The 21,523-nt window shown below is 46.3% G+C and overlaps 1 protein-coding gene and 1 long non-coding RNA gene across 8 annotated transcripts in view; both read left to right on the forward strand.

The window, feature by feature from the left end:
• On the forward strand, positions 1–2,481 carry LOC122457051. The gene is made up of 2 exons (XR_006276324.1): positions 1–1,866; positions 2,097–2,481. It is a non-coding gene; the product is annotated as an uncharacterized LOC122457051 (long non-coding RNA).
• A 1,455-nt stretch (positions 2,482–3,936) lies between these two features.
• Positions 3,937–21,523, forward strand: part of TNFRSF14 (TNF receptor superfamily member 14) — a 34,427-nt gene continuing 16,840 nt past the window's right edge. The window contains exons 1-8 of one of the 7 annotated variants that reach the window (XM_038376498.2): positions 3,937–4,298; positions 6,928–7,033; positions 8,648–8,773; positions 9,882–10,037; positions 12,815–12,905; positions 13,918–14,105; positions 15,217–15,321; positions 17,409–17,541. In XM_038376498.2, coding sequence (XP_038232426.1) covers positions 4,290–4,298; positions 6,928–7,033; positions 8,648–8,773; positions 9,882–10,037; positions 12,815–12,905; positions 13,918–14,105; positions 15,217–15,321; positions 17,409–17,413 — 786 coding nt within the window. In that variant the 5' untranslated portion in view covers positions 3,937–4,289 and the 3' untranslated portion in view covers positions 17,414–17,541. Of the gene's footprint in view, positions 4,299–6,927; positions 7,034–7,202; positions 7,344–8,647; positions 8,774–9,881; positions 10,038–12,814; positions 12,906–13,917; positions 14,106–15,216; positions 15,322–17,408; positions 18,888–21,523 lie in introns of those variants that run through there. The other 6 variants (XR_006276323.1, XM_038376497.2, XM_043499895.1 and 3 more) reach the window with 6 other exon arrangements.

Genomic DNA, 21,523 nt, shown 5'->3' on the forward strand with positions numbered 1-21,523 from the left:
AGTGAGCTGTAGCTCACGAAAGCTTATGCTCAAATAAATTTGTTAGTCTCTAAGGTGCCACAAGTACTCCTTTTCTTTTTGCGAATACAGACTAACACGGCTGCTACTCTGAAACCTCTCAGAGAGACGGGTTAATGACACTGATGGAAACCCCCCTTCTGGCGACGTAGGACACAGCAACACAACAGTGCAGTAGCTGAGCCTCTGTAACCACGGTAGTGTAGCCAGACCCTTAGTTTACATGTCACTAGTAGCACCGACAGCATGTGACAAGATTACATTGTGGGTAGAGCAGAGAACTGTGAGTCAGGTCTACTGGGTTTCCTTCTTGTTACTGCCCCTTCCTGAGTGACTTTTGGACAAGTTATTTCACTGCATTGTGTCTCCAGTTTCCATCCCCCTGTACAAGGAGGATAACAACCTTCAGTACCTTACAGGGGTCTGCTTGCAAAAATTACATTTTGCAGCAGTGCTTTGAGATCCTCAGAGAAAAGTACCACATTATAAAACCAAGTCAGGAGGGCAATAACCGAGAGGAAGTGGAGGCCTCCTGGGAATAATCTCCGCTGTCCACACAGACCTGCACTTAAGGAATGCTGTCCACGCAAATTCAGTCCCAATGCTAAGCCCAAGAAAAATATTTCCAAGATTTTCTGTTGCTTTTAAGGTGCAGCAGAAAGGTGTTAGTACACAACAAGATCTTTCATTCCCCTGCAGTGTTCAAGGAGGAGTGAAATGTTTCTACAATTTATTTTTAATCCCAATAAAAATTCACCTACACTTTTTGTAAACTCAAACATGAAAGGAGGAACAATCTGAGAGTGAAACTGACTAAAATCACTAAAAACAAGAGTGATGCTGGCTGCTCCTTGGACATGCTGACAGATACGCAAACAACCCATGAAGAACTTAGTATCATTCTGACTGGACTTCCTCTGTTCCCTCTAAGGCCACGTTTACACATATAGCACAGCAGCAGTGTAGCTTTACCAGTGCACTGCAGTGTGTCTGGTGAAGATGTTCTATGCCGATGTGATGCTGTGTATAAGAAAGGAGAGCATTTCTATCACTGTTGTTACCATTGTCACACAATTTCCATGGATCTTATACAGCTTGTATCATGTAAGGTGTCAGTGGAAAAGTTGCTTCAAAAACAGACTTCAAAGAGAAACTGCTGAGCTACAATTCATTTGCAAATTTAACACAGTTAATTTGGGATTAAATAGGGACTGGGAGTTGCTGGCTCAGGACAAAAGCAATTTTCCCTCTCTCGGCATTGACACCTCCTCATCAATTATTGGGAGTGGACCATGTCCACCCTGACTGAATTGGCCTTGTCATCACTGGTTCTCCACTTGTAAGGTAACTCCTTTCTCTTCATGTGCCAGTATATTTATGCTTGTTCTGTAAATTTCACTCCATGCATCTGAAGAAGTGAGTTTTTTACCTATGAAAGCTTATGCCCAAATAAATCTGTTAGTCCTTAAGGTGACAATGGACTCCTTGTTGTTTTTGTGGATACAGACTAACACGGCTACCCCTCTGATAAGTGGAAAAGTTATGATTTGCTAAGTATGATTATCTGTTTATATGCATGTATCACTTTGTATCTGAAGTTATGAATATTGGCTGTGTACTTGGATCTTACACATGTGTTGTGTTGCTGGCCAACTCCACCCCACCCCACCCCACCCCGATAGAATTTACATCAAGGCTAGACAGCTATGTGTGGATGGCCCATCAAGGACACACAGCTCTCACAACGGGCCACTGAAGAAACTCATCCCCTCCAGATAGTTCTTCTTGAAGATGCTTCAGACTGCCAGGGGCCAATGGCCACCCCCCTGAGTCAGCAAACTGTGTAAGGTTTCAGAGTAGCAGCCGTGTTAGTCTGTATTCGCAAAAAGAAAAGGAGTACCCGTGGCACCTTAGAGACTAACAAATTTATTAGAGCATAAACTTTCGTGAGCTACAGCTCACTTCATCGGATGCATCCGATGAAGTGAGCTGTAGCTCACGAAAGTTTATGCTCTAATAAATTTGTTAGTCTCTAAGGTGCCACGGGTACTCCTTTTCTTTTTGCGAAACTGTGTAAGGACATGTGATATGCTCATGTGACTCTGGACTCCAGCTTGGGTCAGTAACTTTCCACAAACAGGGGCTCTGGGCTTTGTTTGGGACAGTAAAATTCCAAGCACATGGCAGAGGATATAAAAGACCCCTGAGTCATCTCCATTTTCTCTTCATTTCCTACTTCATTTCTCTGGATTGGATTTCTAACAAGGAAGCTCTGAAGAAGCATTGATGACCCCCAATCTGTTTGGGTGATTCCAGAGATTCTTTTGCAAACCAGCAGTTTATTCCATCTCTGCTACAAACCTGATATAAAGACTTTGCAATCACTTGTAGGTATATGGTTCCTTAACCATTTGTAACTCTATTCTTTTCTTTGATTAATAAAGCTTTCGATAGTTTACTAAGGATTGGCTGACAGCTTGATATTTGGGTAAGATCTGAGACTCATATTGACCTGGAGGGTATATGTCTGATCCTCTGGGATTAGTATCTGGCTGGGAGCCAAGGCTGGAATGCCTAAGGGGGACTGTATTTGGCTTCTGGTTAACCACAGTGGTACTGCAGAAGCTATTTGTGTTACTGGCTTGGTGGATCTAATTATAGAAATAACCACCAGCTTGGGGATTGTCTGCCCTATTTCTTGCCCTGAGTGTGGCATTTTCAGTGTAGCCCGTCCCAGGCACCCACTCACAGCTGACGGGAGGGAGTTCCCCCCTTTGGCATAATAAAACCACCTCCACAAATGGCAGAAGCTACATGTGTCCGCCGACATAGTGCTGTGCACACGAGCACTTATGTCTGTGTTACTTATGTTGCTCAGGGGGGTGGTTTATTCACATTCCTGATCAACACAAGTTCTGTCTACATTACAGCCTAAGTCTCGTCACCTCCCCTGTTCCACACCTGCCCCTCTTCCCTTCTCCTGCCCTGTCTCCTTCACCCCTTTCCCTTTTCTTTCCATTTATCCAACCTCCCCCCTACCCCCGCAAGAAATTTAGAAGAACATGCTGTTTGCTGCTGAGATGCTTTGGGGTTCACCCAGGCCAGCAAGGGGCTCAGTCAACATCTGCCTTGTAATCCTGGGTGTCTTGTGGCTATTCAGCTTTGTGTCAGAAACACTCTGACCCCAACAACCTGCCAGCACCCCCCCTCCCACGGCACTCGTTTTTGCAGTGTAGATATAGCCTTTGGCTAGGAGTGCTTTAGCGGTGTAGATATAATGGCATGGCGTTTCTGATGGGGAGACAATTTATATTGGCAACACTGTGATTGTACCTGTAAAGGTTATTCCTACTCCTACCCCCTGGAAAACAAGCTGTACTGGCAAAATGCTGTTTTGCCTTTATAACTGAATCTGTACTGGCAGCTTTGGTGGTCAGAGATCACACTACACCCTGATTGACATATGTTCTCTGTGTGTGTGTATATAAATCTCTCCTCTGTTTTTTCCACCAAATGCATCCGATGAAGTGAGCTGTAGCTCACGAAAGCTTATGCTCTAATAAATTTGTTAGTCTCTAAGGTGCCACAAGTACTCCTTTTCTTTCTAGACTGGCAGGAATCTCTCCGCTAGACCTGGCTCTAGCGTTCGCAATGCTGACCTGGGTCACAAGGTAAAGAATAAGAGAGGGCATTATAACACGACATAGGCCGTGTCTTCACTGGAGAAAAACAGGCATGTTTTTATATGGAGAGAATTATCTGGATTTAAAATCCTAATGTAGCCATGGCACAGATAATTTTTTACCTCCATGTGACCCCTCCAGGGTCAACACTATGTGCCCACTATACCGTGGGTTTACATTAAGCGTCTCTCTCCCTATAACAATATAATCCTGTATACCAGCCTCTTGGGAAAGTCCCTGCCTGTGTGCATATTTCACTTTCACTTTCAGTGAGTCTCGAGGGTGGACTGGGTTGGAGGTGGTCTCTTGGCTGCTGCTACTGGGCCGTCGGGCTTGGATAAGACCCCGAACGGGAGCAGAATTTTGGAATAGTGTCCTGCGAGCGGGCCCAGGGAGCTCCCCGGAGAAGGGGGCGGGGGATCCATGGGACGGATACCCCAGGACAGGGCGCTGGCACCAGGCTCACCGAGGCCAGCAGTTTGTTGCCAATGACCGGGACCTGGAGGCCACGCTGAGCTGTAGAGGTCAGAGACTCCATGCCCTGCGGGGGGCAGAAGCAGACACACTCTGAGGTCTGTTCTCAGGACCATGCTCTGGGTAAGTGGATCACAAAAGCTCCTGAAACAAAATGGAGCTAACGAGATCGGACCTGCCCAGCAAACCCAGCAGAGAGACTGTGGGAGGTTTGGGGGTGCCTATGTGGGGGTGGGAGTGGGGGATGGTAGGGAGAGGGATTGTGGGAATCTACTGTGACTAATAATAAGATCCCAGGAATGTGATTTTTTTACATTTACCCTTTTTTTTGCTAACGCAAACTACAAGCCCTTGGCGCGCCAGAGTTTGGGGTTGTTTATTCCTTGGTCGAGAAAATCTCTCTGCATTTTAGAAGCTGTTGGGCTCCATCTGGTGGAAACAGTAAAGAACAACAAAAATGGATCTTAAAAATATAACTTTTCCTCCTTCATTTAGTAGGAAACAAATACCGCTGGGAGATTTTGGTTTGTTCTCATCAGCTGATACTCAGCCTGGAGCTGGGGGGTCTAAGTGGATTGACTTTTCATTGTGTAGATTGGCAGAAGTTTTTTTTTAACGGACACTGATTTTAGAACAAACAAACAATCCTACCCTCAAAGTTGCCATTTGAATGGGGAAAACTTTGAGGATTCTAAATGGACAATCGCTCGTTGTGGTGCGTTGTGTTGAATTTGTTGCTGTTCTATCCCCATTGTTTGTTGTTTTGTATCTGCCATTTCGTCCCATGGTTTCCATGGTTGTATGGACGTGAGGGACAGGCCATCACAGGAAATAACGCTTGGCCCACACAGAAGCTGTGCTGATGGGTCTCAGTTTGGGGCTTTCCATGGCCAATCGTATTGCTAATTTTAACTGTATTATACGTACTTGGCAAAACGCACCATGGGTAAAAGGGAAAGAGAATATACTGAAAGAAAAAGGAATATGATTTCCAAGTGTCTAACAGGTAGCCCCCATGCTTCTGGATTTAGAAAAATCATTACAGAAAGCGGCTTTAGCTGAAATGTCAAAGGCCACATTTTGTGAACCCAACCCCATCGCTGTGATGCACGTGATTAGACCCAAACTGAGCTGAGCACATACATGAGTCAGGGATGGAGGGTCATGTCCCAGGGCTGTAAAGGCTGGATTCTAGCCAAACGAATGTCAGTATAATTATTCAAGGTTTAAATGAGAGCAGAGTTTGACCCAGTATCTGGATAGTGGTAGTGAGGAAATGGCGATGTAGGCGAGTGTCAGACACCACCGATTTGGTCATCTTAATATAGTCTCTATATAGAAATACACATCACACATCATTTGAAAGCTTCATATGTCTACTTTAAGATGAAGTATGATCTGGAGCTGTCAAGTGGTGTCGTTACCACAGAAGCGGAGATAAACAGTGACATCATGAACACATTAAAATTACCTCTTTGCAATTTGCATTTGTTTCTGTTAATTGAATGATTCTATGTATTATTTCAAGAGATAAAATTGGATTTCTTTGTGACCTCAAAGCATCACAGCAATACCCTAAAGGGTAAAACAAAATATGATAATAAACTTGTATAAGTATCATGGAAATGTAATAGTGCTAGTAACATTTGTAGTCAACATCATTATCATCTTGTTCATCATTATGATCTCCATTGAATGTGCTTGCACCACCAAAGTCTTCCTTGCCTTGGCTTGTACACAATTCTGTCCCGGAGCGCTCGGCGGGCAGGCAGCGTGGTCCCCAGCCCTGAAGCGTGGGGTGGGCGGGCGATGCAAGCACCGGCTCCAGCTGCCCAGAGTCTCTGGCTATGGGCCGGCCCCCAGTAGCCCCAGCCCAGAGCAAGGGTGCCAGAACCCTCCCAAAAGTCTGCAGGAGCGGTGGACCCCACTCAAGGTGGAGGTGAAAGCAGCCCCCTGCCCATGTCCCGAGCCCCTTGCCCAGAGCAGGTGGAAGGACACAGGCTTCCAGAACCCATGTTGTTGTTTTCCTTGTTGGAATAGCTCCTTGTTCAGTGTCAGGAGAGAGCAACTCAGCACATGACACTTATACCCAGACACGACTGAGGCACATGTTCATGGGGTCACGGAAGTTATTGCAGTAGCATGCAGTATGCGAACGCCGCTTCCTATTGCAAAGGAAACATCAAAAGACACTTAAGGGGCCTGATCCTGCAGTGTGCTGAGCATTTCCTGAACAGTGCCCCCAACTCCTATGTTTCAGAGTAGCAGCCGTGTTAGTCTGTATTCGCAAAAAGAAAAGGAGTACTTGTGGCACCTTAGAGACTAACAAATTTATTAGAGCATAAGCTTTCGTGAGCTACAGCTCACTTCATCGGATGCATCCGATGAAGTGAGCTGTAGCTCACGAAAGCTTATGCTCTAATAAATTTGTTAGTCTCTAAGGTGCCACAAGTACTCCTTTTCTTTTTCCCAACTCCTATGGATTTCAGTGGTGTCTCTGTAGCAGTGTGAGAGAGGAGATGGAAGCTGCTCTGTGTACACTAGAGCTCATTGCATCCGGGTCAGGGTTGAGAAGAGCTTACTAGGAGTGTTGTCACTGTTGAATCCCCACCTTGAACCTGAGGAACACAATATGTTTTAGGCAAAAACATCGCAGCACTAATCAGTGCCACAGTGCTACCAGCCCCTCCCAGTCTGCTTTTGAGCCTGCATGATGCAAATCCAAAACTCTTTCTTCTCTTCTTCCCTAAAGATTTTTGTCGTTTTCTTGATAACACAACTACCCCATTCTGAAGCTGTAAAATGCTCTGCTGGCGAATATGAAATAAATGGCGAATGCTGTCCCATGTGTAGTGCTGGTAGGTATATATAATTGATTCTTTAAAAGTCATGACCCTCCCCGAGAGAGTCCAATTGCCTGGCCTCCTCCGGAGAGCTTGGTCGCCTCTGTTACTGTGAATCTGACTGGTGGTGAGGACACAGATCTCTCCATGTAAACATCTACATTGCTTGTTACTTATCTGTCAGTGGAGGACATAGAGAGGATGGTTCTTGTGGCCTGGGACACAGGAGATCCAGAAGGAGACGTACTGTGATACTTTGGGCAAGTCACTTTCTCCGTAACACCTCTCTTCCTCACCTGTTGAGGCCTGTCAGAGGCCAGGTCAGGTAGGACCAGCTGCTGGCCTGCTCCCTTGATTGAGTTCACTGCTGGGGAACCAGTAAGTCGAGTTGCATCGCAGGGCAGTCACAGCACCCGAGTGGCTGCTGGATCAGCAGTTCTGAGTCCTGCTTAGCAGCCTGGCACCCAGAGCAGAACAGCAGCTGCTCAATGTGTACCCTGTCTGCAGCTGGCCTTGCCCTGCTCCTGTGTCTAGTCCTTGCTCCTGCTCTGTCCTAGCCCTGCTCCAGCCAGCTTCTGTCCTTACCCCAGCTCTGTCCTGGCTTCGGACGCCCACCCCAGACCCTTGGTTACGCCTCCTGACTGTGACTCTGGTTAACTCTTTGGCTTCTGACCTTTGGCTGCGCCTTCTGACTACAACCCTCCTTTACCCTCCGGCTCTTGCACTCGGCTTCTGTCACTCCAGTACTGATCATTCGCTTGTTCTTGGACCCTGCCCTGCTGGACCCAGGTCTAGCTGGTCTGCTGAACTCTTGTGTCCATCTCTAGGCCTGACGGCCCATGGCCCAGATCTCTGCTCTGACTGACTGTAACACAGTCAATACACTGTCCCCATTAGGATTCACTGTATTCCCCCTTTGCCCTGCATCTGGGATCCCCCAGCCCTTCCTGGCCCTTCCCCAGACCCTCACGGTCCCCTTGTATCAGGATCCTACTGATCTTTCCTCTGCACAGGGACCTTTGCCAGTCCCAGCTCAGCCACAGCCCTGCGCCAGGCAGATATCCAGCAGGCTGCTGTGGACACCAGCACTGCCCCAGCCCTTCACCTCTCAATCTACCTCTTATAGTACTAGAGGACTGGCCACAGTCAGTCACCTGACTTCCTTAGTCCCTGGCCCTTTCTAGTCAAATGATCCCTCCAGTCACTTGCTTCACCTGGGGATTCTCCATCCCCCTGGGAGGAACTACAATACTCAAAACTGCATCTTTTAAAGGGCCAAGATCCTGACTGGGCACAGTGGGGACACACGCATCTGTCAATGTGTCCGGTTCACAGAGTCTAAGTATGACTGTACTAGGGATACTGCTGATAAGGGAGGGGTGTGAGTTATGAGATTGTTTCTGTCTACGCTGTTCCTGTGTTGTGCAGAAATAGAGGATTTCAGGTCTGGCAGTCTAGTTCTGAGACATTTACCTTTTATTTCTAGTGGTGGTGTGTGCAATATGTAAAATGCACACCCATAGGGTGTGCATTTGTCCTGCATAATTACTTGCTTTTGCAATCTCTGTATTAATGTATTAAATATATTAGCCTGGTTTACACAGGAGCTAATTGTTTTGTTTTCTTTAGGGAATAGGGTGCTCAAACATTGCAGAGAAAGCAGCAGCACAACTTGCATGCCGTGTGTGAGCGATACGTATACAGAGCATCCCAATGGCCTAAGAGAATGCATGAGATGTAAACTGTGTGATACAGGTAAGGAAGCTGCTCTGGAGCTGTGTGGGTGGATTTTAATTAGATTTTTCTGAGTTGTCTCCCCCGGCCCACACATACAAAAGAAGCCTAGTTGTTATGCTCCAGGACTGGAAGTCAAGAGACCTGGGTTCCGCTCACAGTTCTCTTACTGAGTTCCTTGCAGTCTTGGGCAAATGACGGAAGTGGAGATTTCTGGCACAGTGCATGGGCTTTAGTCACACATCTTCCACTGATTAAGGTCTGTGGAATCATCCCGGGAGATTCTTCTCAGGAGGAAAGTGGATCTCTAGATTTAGCAGAAGTTGAACAAACAATAATTATAATCAAACATTTCAGATGGTATCCTTTGTCCTAGAGCAGCAGCACTGCACCCTCAGGATCTGGACTGTCCGCAGGGAAGGTTATAACCTTCCCTTTCAGGGCCCAGATCCTGAGCAGTGGCTGAGGAACACGCACCTACCTCAGGAGGCAGGAGTGACATGAGTGACAGTAAGCAACCATTGCGCTCCTCTGTTCCTGGGGGCATTAGGGTCTGGTCCCCAGCATGAATTAGAACAGCCTGCAGGCTGTTCTAGTTTATATCAGCTGCCTATGGCCCCAAAGGCCATCCCAGCACAAGGGGATCAGCTGGGCAGCCAGGAGGAGGAGTTGTGTAGCAGGTGTTATGTCCACTCCAAAATCCCACTACAGTGGAGTGCTACTCCAGTGACCAGCTGGTTTGGAGGTTGTGGTCCTTTATCTGTGGCTACTGGGAGCCTCATTCTCCACCATCTTTGTCATTATTCACACTCGTGCAGATGAATGCAGAGTGGGTGCAAAGCACCATCTCAACTGCAGGTGTGTAGAGAACGCTGATTTGGTAGCATTTTGCATGCAGCCTTTGCACAGATGTAAATACAACACAAGGTGCAGGGCAGCAGAGAATCAGGCTTCAGATGGTTCTGTTTACATGGCAACATTTGTTAAATGGAGTCATCATAACAAACCCCTCTAGCTCCTGTGCCCTGTACCATGGATCAGCAAGGACTGGGGGTACACATTCGTTTTTGTATCTGCTCTGTTTAGTTCCCGTGTAAATGTATTTGTGATGCATGTAACTTTCCTTTAGGAGCCCGACTGACGGTAAAAGAAAAATGCACGTATACGAGGAACACCGTGTGCGGCTGCGCCCCGGGGGATTTCTGCAGGCACATTGCAGACGGGGACTGTGAAATGTGTAGTCCCTCCACCATCTGCCTGCCTGGCTCTATGGTGAAAGAACCTGGTAAGGCAACATAACTTCTGGAATACCAAGGCGAAACCCTGCAGCCACAGAACGAATCTGGAGCAGGGCAAACTGGTTGAGACTTGATCCAGGCGATACTGAGATGATGCTGGTGAGCTGGGGACGCAGCCGGAAGAGTGGCTGAGCTGTAGATGGGCCCCCCCTCTTTGAGGGAGCGTGACTGCCATTTGTAACACCGTTGCACAGCTCCAGGGTGGTGTCAGAGCACGTGCTGACCTGGATGCCCAGGTAACAGCTGTGTTGAACAGCACTTCTTTCCATCTTTGCCTGGCCAGACGCCGCTGACCTCTTCTCCCTAAGGCAGGAGTCTCTGCTCAACTGTGCTCTGCATGGGGCCACCCTTAGAACCTTCAGAATGCTGCAACCTGCTGACGGAGTGGAGTTGCCTGTTGGTACCATGTAGGAATTGGGTTTGACCTGTAGAGACAGAAATGGTTTGGGTCCTGACTGCCTCTGTCCCCGGCACAAACTGCCACAGCTGAGCTCAGCAGAGGTGCTGGAGATGGAGCTCCCTCAGCATACATGGGAGGCAGGGGGTGGGAGGGAGAAAGCTGCTGGGGGTCCTTCACTCTGGAATTGCTATTCCCTGCCCGGGGTCCTGCCCTAGACTGGGCTCTGGTCGCCTTCCAGGCCAGACACAAAGCTGCCATCCCCCTCCTAAACATGCATGAAATATACAGGGGCAAGGTTAAGTGTCACAGGCTGTGACAAGCTCAGACTCCTCTGGGTGTCGTTGGACACTCACATGATGCTCTTGCAGGCAGCAATTTGCATGAGGCCGTGGGTTTGTACTCACACATGTTGGCAGCCCACCTACGCAGCAGCAGAGCGCAGTGTGAGTTCAGCTTCAACTCGCACACCAGAAACAGAGCTCCCTCAAGCACGTTTTGGGCACAGAATTCTGTTAGTAAGACAAGTGTGCTAAACACACCCTTTTCTTCAAACAATTCCCCCTTTGGAGCTCCTATGGTGCAGCAGACTTGTTAGCAACACATTTTCCAGTGAAAAAAGAACAGGACTACTTGTGGCACCTTAGAGACTAACAAATTTATTAGAGCATAAGGTTTCATGAGCTACAGCTCACTTCATTGGATGCATGTAGTAGAAAATACAGTGGGGAGATCTCATTTGAGTCTGTTTTTGAATTTTTTTTGTTGAAGTTCAAAAACACACTCCAACGAGAGACTGCTGAATTGGAATTAATTTGCAAACTGGATACAATTAACTTAGGCTTGAATAAAGACTGGGAGTGGATGTGTCATTACACAAAGTAAAAGTATTTCCCCATGTTTATTTCCCACCCCCCCCCCACTGCTGTTCCTCACATGTTCTTGTAAAGTGCTGGAAATGGCCCACCTTGATTGTCACTAGAAAAGGTCCCGTTCTTTTCCCCCCCGCTCTCCTGCTGGTAATAGCACCTTACCTGATCACTCTTGTTACAGTGTGTATGGTAATACCCATTGTTTCATGTTCTCTGTGTTTATAAAGTCTCCCCACTGATTTTTCCACTACATGCGTCCCGTGAAGTGAGCTATAGCTAACAAAAGCTTATGCTAAATAAATTTGTTAGTCACTAAGGTGCCACAAGTACTTCTGTTCTTTTTGCGGATACAGACTAACACGGCTGCTACTTTGAAACCTGACATTCTCTACTGGTGCAGAATCCCCGTTAATTACACTGGAGTAAATCATTGCTGTAGACACATAAGTCCCTTTACAGAGAGAGAGGGTGTGGATCCAGGCCATGGTCCATTGGTAAGGCTTTTGATCACGGGCACGTGTGAGTTCCAGACGAACCAAAAGTACCTCACGGTTCTTTGCTCTAATAACTAATGAGCTTGACTGTCCAGCCAGCCAGGCGTGTGTTTCTGAAGATGGATCCTGTGTGGGGTGATGTGAGCTTAAAGCCCTGAGAGCTCGGCACTTGGAGATATTGGGATGGGAGCTGCTCTCGAAAAGCAGAGTGTGTGTTGTTGTTCCATTTACATGTCACCCAGGCTGTTCAATAGCATTTCTACACTGCGACAGAAAGGGAGGTTGCAGAGAAGTGCAGGAAAAGGCAAAGAGGCACCTTTCAATGACATGCTAGGAAGGGACCTAATTATGTCAGTGTCAACAGGAGGTGGGGGGAGGCAGCCCGCCAGGAGCCCAGGAACCTGTGGGGCAGCCAGGCTCCTGGCAGGGAGCTGCCAGCAGAGCCAAGAGACCGGGGTCTCAGCTCCCCACACTGCCCCTCTTAGGTCAGTGGAAGCCCTCCTGGTTAGGACATGCACCACTGGCCCAAGGAGGGTAGTGTGGAAATGCACCACCAAGGCAATTACTGCGGTGGCTGTAAGTCGACCTAATATATACATAGGCCTGCAAGTCCAAGTCCCAAAACCTGATTGCCCTCCACCCCTGCTGTGTTCTGTTGCAGCTTTTGTGCTATTACACAACTTGGCACCATTACTTTGAGTCTTACTATTCCTTTGGGGTGTTGGCCCTTTTAATGGCCCAGGTATGTGGGGCAGCAGGAGGTGCATTTTTCCCCGTGTACCTGTGCTCTATGAGTACTGACGTATTTAAGTACAGGGCAGGAATAAAACACCAGTGCAGATCTATTCTTAAAGTGCTAACTCCTGAATTGACCGAGATGGCTCTGCAACATGGTGGGGGTGGTGACAGTGGGGAGATGCGGATGGAGACCTTTCTGAAATCAAGGCTCCTTTAGGCCCCACATTCAGGAACGAATCTAGTTATGTCATCCTTTTTTATAGGTACATTATTCAGTGACAATGTATGCGAGGTTTGCCCTGTTGGAACCTTCTCAGCAACCAACATGTCACGCGCCTGTCAGCCATGGACCAAGTAGGTGACTCTGATGACACATGGCCTTTTCCCTTGCACTGACTTTACACGCTGCATTCTCTCCTTTCATTCATCATTATTTCTTTGTACCTGAATTTTGCGGCTCTATCAGACCTGGTTAGAGATGCCCTGAAGTTCAGCAGCTGGGAAACATAACCCTAACTCAGTACAGCTGTGAGCTGTGTGTTGGGGAAATCCTTTCCCCAGGAATCCCTTTCCATACCCTGGGCACTCTCTGTGAGAGCTGGATTCACCTCGGGGCTGTTTATAACTGTGAGATGGGATGGCTGGTGGATTCCAACCGCAGCCCTCTCTCCCAGATCCTCACTGCACAGAGCCCAGTGACATGGCAGAGAGACTGTGTGGAACCCGACCCTGGGCCACCCATGCAGTGTAACAGCCCCAGTTCTGTGGCCAGAGAGCCCCATGGCCACACAGGAGCGGGCAGGGCAAATATAAAGACTTGAAAACCAGCTCCTTCTTTGATTATCCACCAAGTCCTAAAGAGCTTTCTGCCTCCTTGATATGGGCAGCTGGGGGGCCAGTTCAGCCCCTGACGCAGGCTAGGTCATTTCTGAGGCCTACCAGTTGCCATGGCTCGGAGCTTGGGGCTGCCAAAAACCTAGAGCCGGCCCTGTCAGTGACACTGGCATTAAAAACACAGAACCCTACGCTGAGGTGTGGGCAGGTAAAAACTTCTGAGGTCACTACAGTCAATTTATTGTCTTTCTATTTTTCAGTCTAATCCTATGTTCTGTTAACTATTTGGGCCCTTATAACTTAATTTTCCAACGTGCAAGCTTCTACCGCTCAAAGGGCCCATTCCTACAGCCTTGAAATATGTGGGAGTTTGGCCTGTCCACAGACTGCAGGATCAGAATCTGGATGGGGTCTTATCATATTTGATCCAATATATTAAAGAATGCACCTGGTGGAATGACGGGTGCACCGAGACAGTGAGAAGGCTGTGGATACGCTGACATGTTTAATGACGTATCTTCCTTCATCGTAGGTGTGAAGAGGAAGGGATGACAGAACAGAAGGCCGGGACAGCCACTTCTAATGCAGTTTGTGTACAAAAAGGCCTTTCTGTCAAAGCGATGACATTGATAATTGTCCTTGCAGTCTTATTTGTATCTGCAGTGGCTGGAGCAGTCTACTTTTTAGGGTGGAGGAAGAAGAGGAAATGTGGGTTCACACGTAAGTAAGAAAAGCATGGGACCTGTGAAACCCGTCAAAGGGTCTCTAAAGGGGTCAGACTGTCAGAGTTCATATTTCCCACATTGCTCTTTGTTTCACCCTGGAACATGCCAACCTGTAACTGGAATTGCCTCTTCAAACTGAGAATCCCTGTGAGAGTCTAAATCTCTCTTCTTTAAAGGGTTGCCTTTAAGAACTGCTGACCCTAAATTTGACCTACTTTACAGGGTGAAGTAGCTGGTCCCAGGCCAGGGTGCTGTGCTATTGCCCCAGCTGCACTGGACATGCCCCCTGCCCAGTTCGGGAAGATCCTCTCCCTCCCCAACTCATACCCTAAACCGGCCTTTTTCCCAGGCCAGTTTCTACAGTGGCTAGAAATACCAGCTGTTCACATTCTCCAAGCGACCTGGACCAGGTCTCCCCTCCTTATGATCTTTCCCGCTTGTATCTGATCTGTGCTTACAAAGTTCCCTTTTCATTCACTAGGGGAGCAGGGATGTTAATGGAACGGGAGTTTGGGCTCTACTCATAACCTGTTACTCCTTCAGAAATAAGCATCTCCGTTTTGCCCCATCATTTATCTACCAAGAGAAGACTATGTTGTCAGGTCCAAGAGAGAACATTGTTTACTGGTTATAGCTGGGACTGGGAATCAGGACTCCTGGATAATCTTCTCAGCTCTGCCAATGACCAGGGGTGTGAATTTTGGCCAATCGCTCAATTTCCCTAAGCTGTAGTGTAGTTGTTTGACATAATGCCCACCTTATAGCTTGCTCTTTGCAAAACTCTTTGAGATCCTTAGAGATTAGGTGCTGTATCAATGCAAAGCATTGTTAGAGCCCAAAATCACATTGGATTAGCATTGTCACGTAACCACCTTCCTCTCCCAGCGGGGTGATTCCTCAAGACACTGCTAAGTGTAGTGCAAAGCGCAGTTAGAGCAGAGTGGGGCCACGTTCTGCGGATGTGCACACACATGACCCCAATGAATCGCAGAGAGCTGTACATGTATCTAAGGGCAGGACTTGGCCCTGGGACATTAATACATAAACGTGTCAATACAAAATGCACCAGACTGTTTTCTGACGCAGTTGTTTCTTTTTCTTTGCAGCTGCACAGGAGACAGGGGTGAGTTGTCTTGTCTTTTATTTACTGTGCACAAGACCTGGAGCAGGGGTTTGCTTGAGTGTCTCTGCCATGGCTATGTCTGCTTGCTGTAAGTGTGTGTGTGTCTCACTATGTGACTTTGGAGCAGGTCACTTAAACATTATGGTCCAGATCTTCAAAAGTACTTAGGGTCTTAATGTCCATTAATTTTAAAGGCATTTAGGCTCCTGATTTCAATGGAAGTTAGGAACCTAAATATCTTGGGGGATCTGGGTAAATATGCCTTACTTTCTGCATCTGTAAAATGGGAAAACTACTCACCTTAGGGGATAACAAAGACTTGACTCTTCCCCCCACACTTTCACATGCATACTCTGTGGCTGTGCAAAGCCCTGAAAGCAACAGAGCAAATTACCTGGGCTGTGCATAGACCATGATTTGCTCCATGATGTTTGTAAAGTGATTTGAGATCCCTAAATGGAAGGTACCATAGGAGTGCAAAATTCAGTGTTAAACGTGCCCCAAGGTCAAGGTCCCCACTATTTGGACATCTATAATCCAAACAATGTAATGAACCTTTGTAACAAGTGGCTCTGAGTGATAGCAAACTTTAAAGCAAAAGAATCTTTAATGTCTGAAGTTAAAATGGACTTTTTTCCTTTGTCTTTTGGCCCTTTAATCTCCCAGGCGTGCCACCTGAAGCCTATTTCCCAAACTGCTTAAACATACATGAAACAGACAAGGTGGGTGAGGTCATATCCTTTCCTGGACTAACTTCTGTTGGTGGTTAACACAAGCTTTTGAGCTTCACAAAGCTCTTCTTCAGGTCTGGGAAAGGTAATTGGACCACCACAGCTAAATACAAGGCGGGACAGATTTTGGTGAACCTCATCCAGTGCACCAGCTGCCCCAACAACTATGTGGACGATACCAGACAATCACTACACTCTCCAATGAGCTCACACTCGAAAAATTATAAAAGACACCCTTGGGTGAACACTTTTCACAAAGCAATCACTCCCTATCTGACTTATCATTCCTTGTCCTCGAAGGAAACCTGCACAAGACGAACCTGGGAGTGTAAGCAAGGTCTGCACTACAAACTTACGACGTATCACGACGTCACTCGGATGTAAAAATTCCCCCCCGTCCCCTCCGAGCAACATAGTTACACCGACCCAACCTCTAGTATAGACAGTGCTATGTCGATGGGAGGACTTCAACTGCCAACAAAGCTACCTCTTCTCACGGAGGTGGATTAACGGGAGAAGCTCTCCCGTGGGCATAGTAGTGTCTTCACTAAAGCGCTTCAGCAGCTCAGCTCTGCTGGTGCAGCTTTTTAAGTGTAGACTTGCTCTTAAGTTCATAACTCTGCTAGACCCTAAGGGCTTGTCTACACTGGCTGGAAGCTACGCCACTTGTGGGGGTGGGTTTTTTTTAGAGCACTGGAAGAGCTCTCTCCCAGCGCTCTGCAGCGACCACACAAGCCACGTTAAAGCGCTGTCACGGCAGCACTTTAGCATTGCCAGGGTAGCCTAGTCCTAAATCATGGACTCAGCAGAGATACCGGATATACCAGTCATTACAACTATTTGTAACCTTCTAACCCTGCTTTGTCCTATGACTTGCAGAGGTGTTAATTTCCCACTTTGTTTAAATAGTTTATTGCAACATGTGTTAACCTCTTACGCTTAACAGTCTGTACCACCTTTAGCTGTTACACTCTGGTTATCTTTCCCAGACCTGAAGGAGAGCTCTGGGAAGCTCAAAAGCTTGTCTCTTCCATCAACACAAGTTGGTTCAAGAAAAGATATTATCTTACTTACCTTGTCGCCCTTTCAGCATATTTGATTTGGAAATGGGCTTCTCTAGAACAGTTGCTGTTTTATGCCAGGTTTATCTATATCTTTATGGCACTACACAGTTTAAGATGATATGAAATTAGCTAGTTACAAAGTCTAAGATCCGTCCAGCAAACTGGACACTTTTTATAGGAAAAAATGATGCCAGACAGTATAACTTTTTGTTCTAAGTGGGGAACGACATTAATAAGTATTATAATACTTCATCATAATGACTAAGAAAACAAACTCTAAGAAAGAGAACTCCAGCAGGTGATGGTCAATGTACCAGCCATTTGATTGTTAGTAACTGAATGTTCACAATGTCTTTGTTTTACTTTGTCATATTTTAAAGGGTGAATCTAAAGGACAGACTGAAAGACCTTTGTTGCAGATTTTAGAGAATGGGACTGAAAACGTGCCTACTCAGGAACAAACAAAGACAAGAGCAGAGGGGGAAGAAGGAAGGTCATTGTCAGCCCAGCACATATGATTGGATTGGAGGCTTCTGAAAATCCCTCTTCATTGAATTTCAGCCATCATCATCAATGTAACTTTAGTCTCTCTGGCTAAGGCCTGTTATGCTGAAATCTTCCTCACTGACACATTGTTAGGTGGAATGTCTGCAGACTCTGGGCTCTTGGGGCATGTCTACACTTGCCATTTAAAGCAGAAAAAATGTCCTGTTTTGCACAAAAACTGTGGGAGCATCTACACTTGCCAATGACGGTGGCTGCTCCACAGAGCGAACGATCGCCCGCTTGGACCCTGTGCTCACGCCCCATTTACCACAAGACCTATAGTCAAAATGGAGAGAGCTGCACTGTGGGATGCTGCTCTCACTGCGCTGCTCTCATTGGGGATGGAAATGCTACAAATGTAAACACTCTCTGATGCCTGTGGAAGTGAGTACAGAAACCAGCACTTTTTTTTCACCGGTTCCCTATCACCGGTGAAACTGTCAGTGCAAAAACTCAAGTGTAGCCATACCTTCCACAAACACTTACCTGGTATCCAGGACTCTCTACTGGACCACTTGCTCTTATGACTATACTGGACCAGGTGACCACATAGTCAACGTGGCTTTTATACATAGCTTTAGTTTTATAACGGCCACAGAGGGTGGGGACAGAAATGTTGTATTATGTAAATAATAGCTCATTATCTCATCCTACATTATATCTGCACGTTTACTGTCTCTGGTTAATCAGATTTGCTTTGAACCTTCTCTATGGGTAAGATAAAATCCCAGGTAAGAAGCATGGTTGGAAATAAAGCTAAACTGTTTTTATGGTGAAGACTGGAGGGTGGACTGCACCATCTTGCTACCCTTGATAAAGCAGCAGTCAGATGGCTGGACAATCTAGGTATGGATTTGTGATGCGTATGAAAGAAGAAGACCATGAAGTCACATTCACCCCAGAGCAACTTTCCTGTCAGTGGGGATAACAGGGGTTGTGAAGCTTCATTCATTAATATATTTAAGCACTGCAGTGCTTGGATGAGGGCTGTTACAAGAGAGAAAAGCAGCATGATTATTATTCTGTGGCATGGTAGAAGTGGGTCTTGCGGAGGGATTTGAAGGAGAGTGCTGTGGCCTTTTCGATGAGTTTGGAGCAATGAAGCAGGCATACAGGAGCCATGGAAGAAAGAGCCAAGGTGCTTGTGGGAGAGGCAGATGAATGGGTGATGGAGGCTGCCATTGTGGGAGGCGTGGGGATGCTGGGGGCGATGCAGTAAGATACAGGAGCAAACAAGTAGGGAAAGGCTGCATTATGAGGAGTCTTAAAGGTAGGGAAGAGACACTTGTGTTCTATAGAGAGCTGAAGGGTGATCCAATGGCAGGAGTTACAGACATGGTCAGCGGGAGAGGTGCAGAAGATAATCTTAGCAGCTGCGCTTTGAATGGATCTAGGAAGGGGCCACGTGGATGTCAGGCAGAGCAGAGAAGAGGTCGCTGTAGCCCAATGTCTATCATACTGATAATATTGTCTCATTGTTTACCTACACTACCATGCTGGTCTGTCTGTGTCCATCTGTCTTTTGTCTTATACATCAATTGTGAGCTACTTGCAGCAGGGACTGCCTTTTGGTTCCGTGTATGTACAGCGCCTAGCACAAGGGAGTCCTGGAACATGACTAGGGCTCCAAGGAGCTATGGTAATATCAATAATAATCATATTAAACAGTAGTAAAGACTCATCACCAGTGCTCCAGCTGGAGTGAGACAGCCCCTTAGAATTCACTGTCAGTAAAATTCCACCTCAGTCATAGGATTAGTAATTGGAAGAAACTGTGTTCTGGTGTGTTCTGCGTATCAGTGAGGCGCTCGCCCCTGGCTCCGTCTCCAAAGGCCATTACAGGGCGAAGGACTCTTCAAGATCCCTTTCTGCAGTACTCTTTCCTAGGCCGTCATTTTCCATTTTATATGTGTGCAACTGATGGTTCCTTCCTAAGTGGAGTATTTTGTTTGTCCTCATTGAATTTAATCCTGTTTTTTTCAGACCACTTCTCCAGTTTGTCCAGATCATTTTGAATTTTAACCCTATCTTCCAAAGCACTTGCAACCCCTCCCAGCTTGGTATTGTCCTCACACTTTATAAGCGTACTCTCTATGCCATTATCTAAATCATTGTTGAAGATATTGAACAGAACAGGCCCCAGGACTGATCCCTGCGGGACCCCGCTGAATATGCCCTTCCAGCTTGACTGAACCACTGATAACTAATCTCTGGGAACGGTTTTCCAACCAGTTATGCACCCACCTTATAGTAGCTCATTCTAGGTTGTATTTCCCTAGTTTGTTTATGAGAAGGTCATGCAAGACAATGTCAAAGGCCTTACTAAGGTCTAGATATACCATGTCTACTGCTTCGCTCCTACCCACAAAGCCTATTGCTACATCAAAGAAAGCTATTAGATTGGTTTGATGTGATTTGTTCTTGACAAATCCATGGTGACTGTTGTTTATCACATAATTATCTTCTAGGTGTTTGCAAATTGAGTGCTTAAATATTTGTTCCATTATCTTTCCAGGTTCTGAAGTTAAGCTGACTGGTCTGTAATTCTCCGGGTTGTCCTTATTTCCCTTTTTATAGATGGGCACTATATTTGCCCTTTTCCAGTCTTCTGGAATCTCTCCCATCTTCTATGATTAATTGACGATAATCATTAATGGCTCAAAAACAACAAGGAGTCCGGTGGCACCTTAAAGACTAACTAGTCTGTTAGTCTTTAAGGTGCCACCGGACTCCTTGTTGTTTTTGTGGATACAGACTAACACGGCTACCCCCGATACTCGATGAATGGCTCAGATACCTTCTCAGTCACCTTCTTGAATTTTCTAGGATGTATTTCATCAGGCCCTGATGACTTGAAGACATTTAACTTGTCTAAGTAATTTTTAATTTGTTCTTTCCCTATTTTAGCCTCTGAGCCTACCTCATTTTCACTGGCATTCACTGTTAGACGTCCAATTGCTACTAACCTTTTTGGTGAAAACCAAAACAGAAAAGTCATTTAGCACTTCTGCCATTTCCACATTTTCTGTTATTGTTTCCCCCCTCCTTATTGAGTAATGGGCCTACCCTGTCCTTGGTCTTCCTCTTGATTCAAATGTATTTGTACAATGTTTTCTTGTTACCCTTTATGTCTCTAGCTAATTTAATCTCATTTTGTGCCTTGGCCTTTCTAGTTTTGTCCCTACATACTTGTGTTATTTATATTCCTCCTTTGTAATTTGACCTAGTGTCCCCTTTTTGTAAGACTCTTTTTTTGAGTGTCAGATCGTTGAAGAACTCCTAGTTAAGCCAGGGTGGTCTCTTGCCACACTTCCTAACTTTCCTACAGGGTGGGATAGTTTGCTCTTGTGCCCTTAATTTCTCTTTGAAAAACTGCCAAGTCTCTTGAACTGTTTTTCCCCTTAGACTTGCTTCTCATGGGATCTTACCTACCAACTCCCTGAGTTTGCTGAAGTCTGCCTTCTTGAAATCCATTATCTTTATTGTGCTGTTTTTCCTTCCTATCATTCCTTAGAATCATGAGCGCTAGCATTTTATGATCGCTTTCACCTAAACTACCTTCCTCTTTCAAATTCTAAACCCGTTCCTCCCTATTTGTCAAAATTTAATTTAGAACGGCCTCCCACCTAGTATCTTTCTCTGTGTGCTGAAATAAACACTTGTCTCCAATACGTTCCAAGAACTTGTTAGATAATCTGTGCCCTGCTGGGTTATTTTCCCAACAGATGTCTGGGTAGTTGAAGTCCGCCTTCACCACCAAGTCTCGTGCTTTGGATGATTTTGTTTGTTGTTCAAAAAAAAGCCTCATCCACTTCTGCTGCCCGGTACGGTGGTCTGTAGTAGACCCCGACCATGACATCTCCTTTGATTCTTTACCCCTTTTATCCTTACCCAGAGACTTTCAGCAAGTCTCTCTCCTATTTCATCTAATCTCATTCCAAGTGTATAC

Source organism: Dermochelys coriacea, chromosome 18 (assembly GCF_009764565.3).
Source record: "Dermochelys coriacea isolate rDerCor1 chromosome 18, rDerCor1.pri.v4, whole genome shotgun sequence".
Lineage (NCBI taxonomy): Eukaryota > Metazoa > Chordata > Testudines > Dermochelyidae > Dermochelys > Dermochelys coriacea.